Here is a 13400-nt window from a genome sequence, read left to right as displayed (position 1 = left end):
CCCCCCCAAAAAAAAACCCAGAGCAATTCAACAATGCCACAGCATTTAGCACAGATCCTAGTCTCAATTGGACATTAGAAATTTGCACATAGCACATAAATGCACCAAAAAATAAAATTCTAAATACAATTAGTATTCGGTTACGCTTCAAGAATTCAAAAACAAAAAACAAAGGCAAAGACGGTGCTACATTTCCACGACTCACTCGCACCACCACCATGAGCAATTCCTGCTGAACTGTACCACAGGCCACCTGTGCAAGACAATCACCTGTCCAAGACAATCACCTGTCCAAGACAATCACATGTCCAAGACAATCACATTTACAAGACAATCACATGTCCAAGACAATCACCTGTACAAGACAATCACCTGTCCAAGACAATCACCTGTGCAAGACAATCACCGGTACAAGACAATCATCTGTACAAGACATTCACCTGTACAAGACAATCACCTTCAAAGACAATCATCTGTACAAGACAATCACCTGTCCAAGACAATCATCTGTCCAAGACATTCACCGGTACAAGACAATCACCTGTCCAAGACAATCACCTGTCCAAGACAATCACCTGTACAAATGGTCACTTGTACAACACAAGACAATCACCTGTCCAAGACAAGACAATCACCACAATCACCTGTACAAGACAGTCACTTCCCCCTTCCACATTTATATGTTTTTTAATAATTATAACAACACCGTCCAAAACATCCACCTGTCGAAGTTAGTAAAACAACCACTTTTCTCAACAATAATGTACGACCCTGGTGCTTTCTTGTCCTATCTCCATTTGTAATAAAAGAGAAAGCAGTTCATAACAAAGAGTGAGCTTAAGAATAAGTCACAGTTTCACTGTTTAAAAAAAATGGAGATATACGACAAGGAAGCACAGGGGTTGCGAATGGGTGGCCGTCTTGTGGCAAAATAAAATCTCACCTTCCAATGATACATGGTCGCTTTTAAGCACAAGGGGGCTATCCCGAAAAATGCTATTTTGAGAAAATCGAAGGTAAAGTTTTTGCCCCTTGTTCAGTTTCTTTGAAAGACAAGGAGAGTTTTCTCTATAACCAAACAAATATACACACCAATGAAACCGAACTTCTCCTATAGGTAGGACACTGCCCTCTTTTGGTGTAGGTCAAGATTTCTGGAAACCCTCCGAAATCTGGGTTAGCCCGCTTGTCCTTTAAAGCGACCATATTATGGTAGGCAAGAATGGTAAGTTTCAAAAAGATGTCAAAGTCTCTGCATATATAGATTATCTCTTCTTGTTGCTAATGTCACATAGATCTATGATTTTTTTTTTTAGAAAAAAAAAAGAAAAAAAATGAATGAAGACCACAACAGAAAAACTTGAGAAATCACAAATTTCCTTCCCAAAGTTCTTGCACTTATTTGAATCTCTGGCCACTTATTTGAACCTCTGGCATCACGCATAACAGACAGGACTGGCACTGTTCTTTTGTTTGTTTTTGTAAGAGTTTTACAGCGCTCGCAACTGCATAAGGACTGGCACTGCTCTAGCCTAAACAGGTCAGCAGATCTTTATGATTTAAAAACACATGTGAGGCAGCGTGGTGAAATCATTCACTCATCAAAATAAGGAAATCAGAGAAATCGGCATTTTTCCAGCGGGTTTTACAATTTTTTTCTAATTTTTGTTTAATGGTTCAACACCTTATCTTATATATATATCTATTGAAAAGCATATTTCTGTGGAGATTTCAATAGAAAAGTTGATAAAAGGGACAAAAAAAGTACATTATTCATTTCCAAGGTTTCTCAAGCTATGTAACACACCAGACTTTGGTGGCCATTTTTTCGCAAATTTTACCTCTGAAATCAGGCAACCCTCACCTCCTTCAATTGCAAATATCTCGACTCCTGTTCAAGGTAGATGGGTAATTTTACAAATGAACAAGCTTTAGAATGGTACCAGTAACTCCAAATACTCATATTGCCAACAATTGACGAGCGCCTAAACTGCCTCACAGACACCCCTGGACCTGGATCTGTCCAGGCCATCAGGAACCACTTCTTCTCCTTCAGAGGCAGAGAATGCCACTACTGCAGGACAAAAACACAAGATTTGAATCTTCTTGAACAAGTCTGCACACAGAGAGAGCATGGTTGGTGTTGACAAAACAACCCTATATTTATATAGTCAAGGTTTGTTCTTAACTCTTTAAACCCTGAGTTTTTTCTACAGTTTCCCAGAGTTTTTTTCAACAGTCACCTAAACCTAGTGCACTATGTGATGTCTCATTATAACCCCAAAAGCTTTCCTCCAACTTCTAAACAGTGGAAACAAAGGCTTAGTCATTACTAAAAAACTAGTTCGGGAATAGTTCCGAAAAACAAGCTAAAAGGTAGCACTAAATAAAACGAAACAGTTGTCTCTAGTACTGGACGCTCCCAGTGTCCGATGGGGTTCAAAGAGTTAATGTTCACATTCAACATCAGTACAGTACTGTACATGTATTGCCCCGATAAGATGCCCCTTTTAAACTAGCCCTCCCGGACAGAACACGAACTTTACAGAAACTGAAGTGCTCTTGTCCTGGCACGCCGCTGTGAGAATCAAGGAAAATGAGCCGTGATTGATTGATTGATTGGGTAGATGTTTTACAGCACTATCGACCCAATTTAAATGAGCCGTGAAGGAAGAAGGAGACCCCATAACAAGCCACTGCGCTGAGACACAGAGTGAAGCCCAGGACAAACTGCTCTTGTCCTAACTGACGGCGTCAGCGGTTACCAGCGGTATAGGGTTTTAAGGGTTAACTTTACTTTTTTTCCCCTCATTTTTGCTTTGTATGCACGAATGTATGGTTTTCAAAAAATTGTTTTTGTGGAAGAATGTGACATTACATAGTGATGGCTCATATATTTACTAATGTCCTGTCTTGTTGTGCGTGTGCGTGAGTGCTCCTAAGCTTTGGAACATCTACTGCCATTGTAAACGACCAAGACAAATTTCTCCCTGCGAGATGAATAAAGATTGTCATTGTCTCTCCCCTTTGTGTGTGCATTTCCTACACAAACCTACAGGGTTATTCTTTTTTGTGGATTCAAACCCTATGACATTCATTACTACGTGTAGTACGAAAAAAACAAAAAAACTCACAGTCCAAAGGCCATCCATAACCACATACTAAGTAAACTAAGTTCATATCATAGCAATGAAACAATTATCTTAGCATTCTGCAAAACCCATAACTCATTGGCTGAAAAAAAACACCCCAAAAAATCGTGCCTACTGAACTTAATGGATTCAAACTATGAATTTTATAAAGTGCGTAAATGGATTTATTTTCCATTCTATGGCTTTCCCACGATACACTCCGACTATTTGTACCTTTTATTTCAGCAATGTAAGCTTCTGAGCACAGAAAATCAGTAGGCCTATTTAAGTTGATTTGATTTGCTATTTCCAATGGAAAAGCTTGAGAACTCCAAAAACTTACATCTGTTACCTTACAGCCTCTAGCGCCCTACAACGGGAGATTTTAAAAAAGAAAAACCTTTTCTATTCCCAGCTATATATAGTGCATCTAAGCTATAAAGTCACTAGTTTATTTGAATTGTGTGTGACTGGATAGGACCGGCGTTTTTCAATTTAAAAATCCAAGTTACTCAAAAATTACTCTTTGTGATTTATCTGGTTTTTCCCCTGTGGTCTTCAGATGTAAAAAAATCCAATTATAGCAACGATTCAAACTAAAATTAAAACCATCATTAACTACGTGCCTTATTTTGATTGGAATCCGCACCAGAAGACACTTTCTGTTTTTTCTTAGACTGCGACTGTTTCTCGCTGCGCTTGTGAAAGTTCTGCGAGTGTCTTACTTTAAACTTGTACAACTCTGGAGCGATCGTGCTGAGGGCTTGGTGAACCATGATAGCCGTCAGCCCCCAGATGCGATGTGTCGCGCCCGTGTACACAGGAAGCGTGTACTCTCCACCATTGCGGAAGCGTGTTGTGCCGAAATGGGTGGGGTCGCACAGATGTCGCAGCGACACGGCGAAGGTTTCCTCCACTTCGTCGTGGTTCACTCGGAGGTCAGAGAGAGAAATCTCACCGGTTCTCGCCAGGATGGGGTACACGATCTTCCTGCCACCCTGTGAGAAGAATTGAGTAGTTTAGTTTTAGTAGCGGTTTTACGGCGCTCGCAACTGCATAAGGTCATATGAATTGAGTAGAAGTCATAGAGTCGGCCCAATCATACATACACACACACACACATACACACACACACACACATACACAATTACATTTCCTAAAGAATGGATGAGGATAAAATTACATTACCAAAAACAGATCCTGAAGGTAGCAGAGTAACAGAGTACCACAATAACGCAAGCAACAGCGCCAACCACACGCTACAAAAAAAAAGAGTAAAGAATAACGCCACTAAAAAAAAAATTTTTTTTTTTTTAAAATCACAGACCACAGTTGGTAACACCTTTTGTGGATTTTTTAAGGAAGGGACGGTCTTGGGCGTGAAAGGCCCCACACACGTACGTTCCAACCGGGCAGTTTTAACCTGAGAAGGAAACCTGCATTCGAACCGCCATGCAAAAACGCCATTGGACGGGTCGGCGCGCCATCCACATCACACGTGGTTTAACCACACAGAGTGGACTGGCAATGACGATTCGCTTGCAACTTATGCGCTGCTCAGGGGGAAGAATTTTGTTTTCTCTTAAACAGTTGCAAAACCACAAATTCTGCAATTCGATCCAAACTTGGGAGGTAAAAATACAGGTAAGCACAGATATCAATAATGCGATTGTACTAGTGCAACTAAATGTTTGAAATTTAACAAATTAAAGTACATGTCCAAAGAAAAGGAACAGAAAAAAAAAATCCCAGAATTCCCCCCCCCCCCCCCAATTTTCACAAAGCCCAGGCGACACATACAGGAAGCGTTCACAGACGTCGGCCCCCCTCCCCAGTAAACTAGTCAAGACTCACAGAGCCCGGCAAGTGGTTCAGCTGCCCCCACACGTCGAAGGAGGCAGGATCGATGCCCAGCTCTTCCTCTGTCTCCCTCAAGGCCGTGTGGACAAAGTCGCGGTCTGTCTTGTCGGCATTCCCGCCAGGGAAGCTGTGGAGTACAAAACCACGACTCAGTCAAGACGAGAACCTGCCGGGGGTTCTCGTGGCCTAGAGATTAAGGTGTTCGCCTCTCATTCAATAGGTCCCGGGTTCGAATCCGGATAGCAAAAGAAATTTTTCTTCCCTAAAATTGTCTCCTTTCACCTCCTTTCCTGCTCTCTAGCAATGTTTTGTCGTTTGCTTCCGTTTCCACTTTCTGCTCCCACCCCCCTCACCTCCTCTGCCCCCTCCTCTGGGCTCCAAACAATATGTGTCGAATATTCGTTCCTTTCTTCAGGCACATATACATTTATATTAAAGAGGACATTTTTAACCCAAATTCCAACAACATAATATTTCTGATCTCCGTTGTCCCACTCACCTGACCTGACCCCTATGTTTCCTCAGTTTGGACGAGCGGAGCGTGAACAACAGCGAGGGCTCCCCATCGACCGTACACAGCGGTACCAGCACGGCAGCGTACGAGTGGTCCTTCTTCAAGTGGTAGTCGTTCCACGACCGCACCGGCACTTCACTCGTCAGTTTGGGCACACACCGGGCTTTGTTTTCATCTGGAAGGAATCATTGTAGTAACATTTTTTACAGCACTTGCAACACAATTAGGTCAAGAGGCCAAAAAACAACGAAGGAAAGTGGAGAGACAGCTTAGAAAGACGGCCCTCCATGTCCACAAACAGATTTTGGCAACTGAACGAAACAACGTCAACACCCTGATTGAAAACAACAAGAAACAATTCTATCTTAACAAATTTCAAAACGTAAACTCCTGCAAGGAACTTTTTCGATTATCTGATCAATTATTGGGAAGGGAGAATTGTACACGGTTTCCACCTGGAAATGATAAAGAACTTTGTTGTAATTTTCTGCACTTTTTCAATGATAAAATTGAAAGAATAAGAACTGATTTAGACTCTGATATGTTAGATGTAAATTCAAATATATAGTTGTTGATGAAAATCTTGCAATTATAAACAAATCAACATTGAGTGAATTTAAAGTGGTATCAGAGAAAGATGTCACTAAGTATATCAAAGAGTCCCCAGCTAAAACATGCGACTTAGACCCAATACCCACTTCCTTGTTAGTTATACGCAGAAGATCTTGCACCATATGTTAATCGTTTTATTAATATGTCACTCACCTCTGGAATCGTACCTGATCTTTTCAAACAAGCCATTGTAAAACCTTTACTTAAAAAACAAAGTCTTGATGAAAACGACATGAGAAATTTTATGCCAGTTTCCAATCTAAACTTTTTACAAAAAATCCTGGAGAAAATCGTTTTGTGTCAAGTTCAACAACATTTAAAGGCAAATGACATGGAAGAACCTTTTCAATCTGCTTATAAAAGGCACCACAGTACGGAAACCGTTCTTTTAAAGGTATCATCAGATGTTTTAAATGAAATCAATAATAAAAAAGTCTGTGTTTTGGTTCTACTTGATTTGTCAGCGGCGTTCGATACCATCGACCACGAAATTTTACTAGAGAGATTGGAAAAGTCATTTTTACTATCAGGTACTGTTCTAATGTGGTTTAAATCATATCTAGAAAATAGATTTATGTCAGTGAAAATTGGCAATGATGTGTCAGATAGGTTACCTCTAAAGTATGGAGTTCCTCAGGGTTTGGTCCTTGGTCCTGTCATCTTTACAATGTACACGCAAAGTCTGTCATCAATAATTATATGCCCTCAATTACCATCTTTATGCAGACGACACACAGCTGTATGGATTCACTACAACTGACAATGTACACAATCTCATAGATAGAATCGCCAGATGTATCAATGATATAAGAAAATGGATGTTTAAGAACAAATTAAAATTAAATGAGGATAAGACCAAAATATTATTTCTTCGTAGCAGCGCATGCAACGAAATCGACAATATCAGAATAAACATCAATGGCCACGAAATATCAGCCCAAACTAAAATTAAAAATTTAGGTGTGGAGCTAGATCAAGATGTCAATGACATCCCATGTATCCAATCTTTGTAAAAATCTATATCTCCAACTGAAGAAAATAGGGAGCATTAGAAATATCTATCTGTTGGTGTCACCAAAACTTTAATAACATCACTTATATTGTCAAGGATTGATTATTGCAATCCTTACTGGCTGGTGTACCTGATGAACAGTTACAACAACTACAAAGAGTACAAAATATTGCTGCCAAAATAGTTACTAAGAAACTAAAGCATGATCATGTGGCTCCTATTTTAAAAGAACTACACTGGCTCCCGGTGAAAGAGCGTATCATATATAAAATCTGTTTAACTTGCTACAAGTGCTTACATAATTTATCACCTGACTATCTAAAACAGTTTTAACACCCTATGTACCTCCTAGAACCCTCAAATCATCAAGTGACTAAACAACCCTTGTTAAACCTAAAATAAATTACAAAACATATGGCCAACGCTCTTTTTCATATTTTGCCCCACTTGTTTGGAATAGGTTTCCAAAAACTATCAGAGAAGCAGAAAATCTAGAAATTTTTAAGAAGAAACTAAAAACATTTCTATTTTCATCATAAATCGATTAGACAGAATCCATCCAAGCTGTAGATCGTTGTGAGTTTGTATTTGATATGAGCGTATGTACGTATATGTGTATGTATGTGTGTGTGGTGCGTGCGTGCGTGAGTATGTGTGGGCACGCGTATGTAACACTATATGCCTTTAAAATTGATTTGTAAATCCATAATATGTATCATGTTAAAGCGCATAGAGCATTGCATGTGGATATGCGCTATATAAATGCAATCCATTATTATTATTATTAACATAAAAATATATTTTAAAAACTTTAGGCCATATGAGCGCCAAGCGGCGGATGTCGACAGAGAAGTCCAAACGGGGAATCAGGCTTACTCTGCTCACCTCTCTAGTCTCAAAAGCACAAAGTCTGCTTCGACTATCAAGGCACCCCGGAAACAGCAGTGCACAAAAGAGAGTGACAAACAAACAAAAAATGGTAGAGGAAATGACGATAGTAAGGATGAGAAAAGAAAAAGCAGCAGTTCCCCCTATAAATATGTTGTTTCGGCACAGTATGAGCATGACATTGATAAATCAGCCCATTGCCATTCAGCATTCTACAGTGCATAAGAACATGTTAATTTTAATGTCCCTCCTTTGGGAACGGTGAGGTTTACAGCAGCCAAGTTCTGCTTACCACTGAGTATACTGTGATAGTCCTGAACTTGTTTTTGGCTTTGCTTTGGCTCGGTGCAGAAGGCAGGGCTACTGTGAAAATGGCAGGTCGTTGCGTCATTATTATAACCGCTGCCTGGTGCAAGAACCCTCAGTCTGCCTGCAGAAACTGAAGCAGTTGAGACATCAGAACCAGATGACAATAGAAGTGTGGAAAATCTCCTCGCTGTAATAAGGGACTTCCAAGAAATTGACAAGCAACGCAAGTGTGATCTGCTGATCATCATCACTCTCTTTTTACACTTTTGCGCTAAGCCGCTAAGTAGACAGTAGTCTCAGTCAGTCTTTTCGCATCAGTCTTTTACTAAGTACAAGATTTGTTTCGTTGTTTTCATCCCCAGGTCCACTTACGCACTGAGGGACACTGTAAATAAGCGTAGATCTACTTTCTTTGTCTATCTGGTGCTCTCTATTTGGACTAAACTTTTTTTTATCCCTCAGGCCAAGCAGTCAAAAGTTCAGTTTTTCTTGTCTTCGTTGACTTTGTTTATTCCTAGGCCTGGTTTATTTTGGCAGAGTTATCTTCCCCTTGCACAGCTGTGTTCGTGGAAGTTCGTTTCTCAACTTATTCGCAGTAATATTTAACAATTAACTCATTATCAATTAGGGGTAATAATAATAATGGATTGCATTTATATAGCGCATATCCACTTATGCAATGCTCTATGCGCTTAACATGATACATATAATGGATTTACAAATCAATTTTAAAGGTACATAGTGTTACATACTCATGCAAACACATATTCACTCACGCACGCACCACACACACATACATACTCACATACACACATACGTACATATGCACATACGCACATACAAACTCACAACGATCTACAGCTTGGATGCATTCTGTCTAATCGAAATATGATGAAAATAGAAATGATTTTAGTTTCTTCTTAAAAATTTCTAGATTTTCTGCTTCTCTGATACTTTTTGGAAGTCTATTCCAAAAAAGTGGGTCGAAATATGAGAAAGAGCGTTGGCCATATGATTTGTAATTTATTTTAGGCTTAACAAGGGTTGTTTTGTCACTTGATGATCTGAGCGTTCTAGGAGGCACATAGGGTGTTAAAAGCTGTTTTAGATAGTCCGGTGATAAATCATTTAAGCACTTGTAGCAAGTTAAACAGATTTTATATATGATACGCTCTTTCACGGGGAGCCAGTGTAATGCTTTTAAAATAGGAGTCACATGATCATGCTTTAGTTTTTTAGTAATTATTTTGGCAGCAATATTTTGTACTCTTTGTAGTTGTTGTAACTGTTCATCAGGTACACCAGGGTAGTGTGGGTTCAGTTAGTGCATAATGCACGACGCAAAGAAATAATTTCCACAAATTTAAATAAAAATAATATACAGGTTAAAGACTCAAGTTGACAGACGTCAAAGGCTATTATTTGTCTAATTTTGTAGAAATTTAGACTTTGTACGGCAAGTAGCGGAGAGGAGCAATCTAATATGGTCCTGGGGGGTGGGGGGTGGGGGGGTGGGGGGGTGAAACCTCACCAAAAGGTGTGAAACTTTACCGAGGGGTGTGAACGTGCGCAAGTGGCGGGTCAGCATGGAAACTTTCCTGGGTAACAGACGGGAAATTACATTTGACCGTTATTAATTTGATCAAACGGCAGGAGAAAATTAAATTCCTCGAACAGTTGTTATAATAATATACTAATGTATAATATGCTGGGGAGGGTGGTGTTGGTTGATTGCGCTTATGACATCGATGGGTGGGGCTATGGGCGGTTAAAACAGACGCCCAATCGTTTCTGTTTGTTTGTTTGTTTGTTTGTTTGTTTGTTTGTTTGTTTGTTTGTTTGTTTGTTTGAGTACGTGTTTTACGGCACTATCGACTCAATTTGGATAATGCGGGTGTCAACAAATGTAAATATGGTAAAGACTCTTACAATGTATTTACCTGGGTATTTACAATATTAATTTCAATGTACACCGACAACCACAACTAAACATTTTTTATACTCAATGAAACAATCCAATTCTTTTTCTTCTTTTTAAATATAAAATTTACAATTTTCCTTGGACTAAGGATGTCAAAAAGAGTGTTGATATCCAATCGTTTCTGTTTTCACAGTGAGATAGACCAAACAGTGAGATAGGTCAAACAGTGGTCCTATGAGGTGCATGAGTCACTGATGGTAATGGACAAGTAAGACTGACGACATGCTATTATCAGAGAAACTTGTATAGCACTTGAGAGGTGTGAAGTTTTTGCGACAGCGTGTCCTCATGACATTAGACCCTCTATGATCCTACCAGAGAGTTGACTGTTATTGGTCCTACCAGAGGGTTGACTGTTATTGGTCCTACCAGAGAGTTGACCCTTATTGGTCCTACCAGAGAGTTGACCCTTATTGGTCCTACCAGAGAGTTGACCCTTAATAATAATAATAATTGCATTTATATAGCGCATATCCATGCTCAAGAGCTTGCTCTATGCGCTTCACAACTATTATTACCCCAGCAGACCCTCTGAAAACACTCAGAAACATTCTCAGCTTCCGCGGAAGCATACAGTGCAAGCTGCGGATTTCACGCGCTCAAACACTATCAAACTGACAAGATTTTTCACTGTCTATAGCTGGGGACCCTTATTGGTCCTACCAGAGAGTTGACCCTCTGTGATCCTACCAGAGAGTTGACCCTTATTGGTCCTACCAGAGAGTTGACTGTTATTGGTCCTACCAGAGAGTTGACCCTCTGTGATCCTACCAGAGAGTTGACCCTTATTGGTCCTACCAGAGAGTTGACTGTTATTGGTCCTACCAGAGAGTTGACCCTTATTGGTTCTACCAGAGAGTTGACCCTCTATGATCCTACCAGAGAGTTGACCCTTATTGGTTCTACCAGAGAGTTGACCCTCATGATCCTACCAGAGAGTTGACCCTCATGATCCTACCAGAGAGTTGACCCTCATTATCCTACCAGAGAGTTGACCCTTTATGATCCTACCAGAGAGTTGACCCTCTATGATCCTACCAGAGAGTTGACCCTTTATGATCCTACCAGAGAGTTGACCCTCTATGATCCTACCAGAGAGTTGACCCTCTATGATCCTACCAGAGAGTTGACCCTTTATGATCCTACCAGAGAGTTGACCCTCTATGATCCTACCAGAGAGTTGACCCTCTATGATCCTACCAGAGATTTGACCCTTTATGATCCTACCAGAGAGTTGACCCTTTATGATCCTACCAGAGAGTTGACCCTCTATGATCCTACCAGAGAGTTGACTGTTATTGGTCCTACCAGAGAGTTGACCCTTATTGGTTCTACCAGAGAGTTGACCCTTATTGGTCCTACCAGAGAGTTGACCCTTATTGGTTCTACCAGAGAGTTGACGGTAACTCTAAAACTCCCAGGTCCTACCATGTACCCCCCCCCCCTGACCCCCCCCCCCCCCCCCCTTTTTTTCCCTCTTGAATTCCCCTGATCAAGACGATTTTTTTCTGGCTTCATTGCGTTTCTATCTTGGACAGATTCAAACGTTTTTTCACCTCCAACGTGTCTTCCATACGACTTTCATTTATTCCACAAAATCGAAAAAGGGACCAAGGCGACAGCTATTTGAAGACAAGAAAGAAATTTCGTTGGAAACAATTATTAACGCTACGCTAAAAACTCTGGCCAAAGCGGACATGGGCACTGTGTTTGACCACTGGCTACATATTTCGGATGGACAAGTGCGCTGAGATCAACGGTTATTACGTTGAAAAGCAAATATATGTTTCTGTAGGTACGCACCCATTTACCAAACGTTGTGTCTGTAACATAAAAATAAAAATTTAATGGTTGAATTGGTCGCTTTTAAGCACAAGGGGGCTATACTGAAAAATGCTGTTTTGAGAAAATCGAAGGTATAGTTTTTGCCCCTTGTTCAGTTCCTTTAAAAGACAAGGACAATTTTCTTTATAACCAAACAAATATACACACCAATGAAACCAAACTTCTCTTTTAGGTAGGGCAATGCCCACTTTTAGTGTAGGTCAAGATTTCTGGAAACTTGTTCTTAAAAGCGACCAGTTGTAGAAGAGTGAAACGTACTTCTGAGATACACCAAGGGCCTTAGACTTAGACGTATTACTTGGCGCTCATATGACCTAATGCAGTTGTGAGCGCCGTAACACCCAACTAAAACAAAAAGTAAAAGACTTATTACCTAACTAAAAAACTAACAGTATACGACTTATTACCTCCTTGGGCAGACCTCTCAGCTCTACTCTCAGTCTTAAGTAAAAGTTTTACGGCACTTGCAACACAATAAGTTCTTATAAGTGCCGAAGATTAGAAATGTTACATGAGAGTAACATACACAAAAAAAGGTGGGGAAATAAAGATGACAGGTATTTGATAGGAAAGAAGAAGCTAACCACATCAGAGCGCCCGCCAATCACCCTCGCAGCTCTGCTCAAAGTGAGAGCTAAGGTCATGCTATCGTGTACCCTATGACCCTGGAAGTCTGTGTCTGCTCCTATCTGGGCGGGTGGTATCTGTGGCTGTTGTGAAGCCATGGACATACCTGTCGTCCTGAAGCCTGGCCGTAATCGTGGGGGGTCAAGGCCGATACACTGACCTCGTTCTGATACCAGGGGACGATGTTGTAGGCTTCAACAGCGACATTGAGAAAGTTTTAGGAAGAGTTTTACAGCACTTGCAACACATTACGGTCGTATAAGTGTTGAGGATTAGAATTGTTACAAGAGAGTAACATACACAAAAAAAGATAAGGAAGATAGATGTTTGATACGAAAGAAGGCGCAAACCATACCAGAGCACCCGCCAACCACCCACAGACATTGAGAAAAGACGAGAAGAAGGGAGTATCTAGTAGGATGTTGTGACATTTTCTTTAAAAGTGGAAGACGGGAATGTACGTCTTTATTCGGAAGTTATCGATCGTAACGACTTCATAAACACCTCTCTCTCTCTCTCTCGCTCTCTCTCTCTCTCTCTCTCTCTCTCGCTCTCTCTCTCTCTCTCTCTCTCGCTCTCTCTCTCTCTCTCTCTCTCGCTCTCTCTCTCTCTCTCTCTCTC

At 40.5% G+C, this 13400-nt stretch overlaps 1 protein-coding gene across 1 annotated transcript; it reads right to left on the bottom strand.

Moving 5' to 3' along the window:
- Nucleotides 1–3063: 3063 nt before the first annotated feature.
- LOC101846005 (nucleoside diphosphate-linked moiety X motif 8) lies at nt 3064–8956 on the bottom strand. Its single transcript, XM_005101102.3, has 4 exons — nt 8310–8956; nt 5491–5680; nt 4986–5118; nt 3064–4129 (listed from the first exon to the last, which is right to left on the bottom strand). The coding sequence occupies exons 1-4, from the start codon at nt 8572–8574 to the stop codon at nt 3746–3748; spliced, it is 972 nt and encodes a 323-aa protein (XP_005101159.1). The 5' UTR covers nt 8575–8956; the 3' UTR covers nt 3064–3745.
- Between the last annotated feature and the right edge of the window lie 4444 nt (nt 8957–13400).

Source organism: Aplysia californica, unplaced genomic scaffold (assembly GCF_000002075.1).
Source record: "Aplysia californica isolate F4 #8 unplaced genomic scaffold, AplCal3.0 scaffold00270, whole genome shotgun sequence".
Taxonomy (NCBI): domain Eukaryota; kingdom Metazoa; phylum Mollusca; class Gastropoda; order Aplysiida; family Aplysiidae; genus Aplysia; species Aplysia californica.
Note: the sequence above shows the minus strand (reverse complement) of the source record. Positions and strands in the feature narration are given on the sequence as shown.

Excerpts from the sequence above, each read along its gene's own strand:
- LOC101846005 (XM_005101102.3), bottom strand. The coding sequence starts at position 8,574 with ATGATGATCAGCAGATCACACTTGCGTTGCTTGTCAATTTCTTGGAAG. Across the intron at positions 5,681-8,309 it reads CTATCACAGTATACTCAGTG|ATGAAAACAAAGCCCGGTGT; the intron begins GTAAGCAGAACT and ends GATTCCTTCCAG. Across the intron at positions 4,130-4,985 it reads TGAACCACTTGCCGGGCTCT|GGTGGCAGGAAGATCGTGTA; the intron begins GTGAGTCTTGAC and ends TTCTTCTCACAG.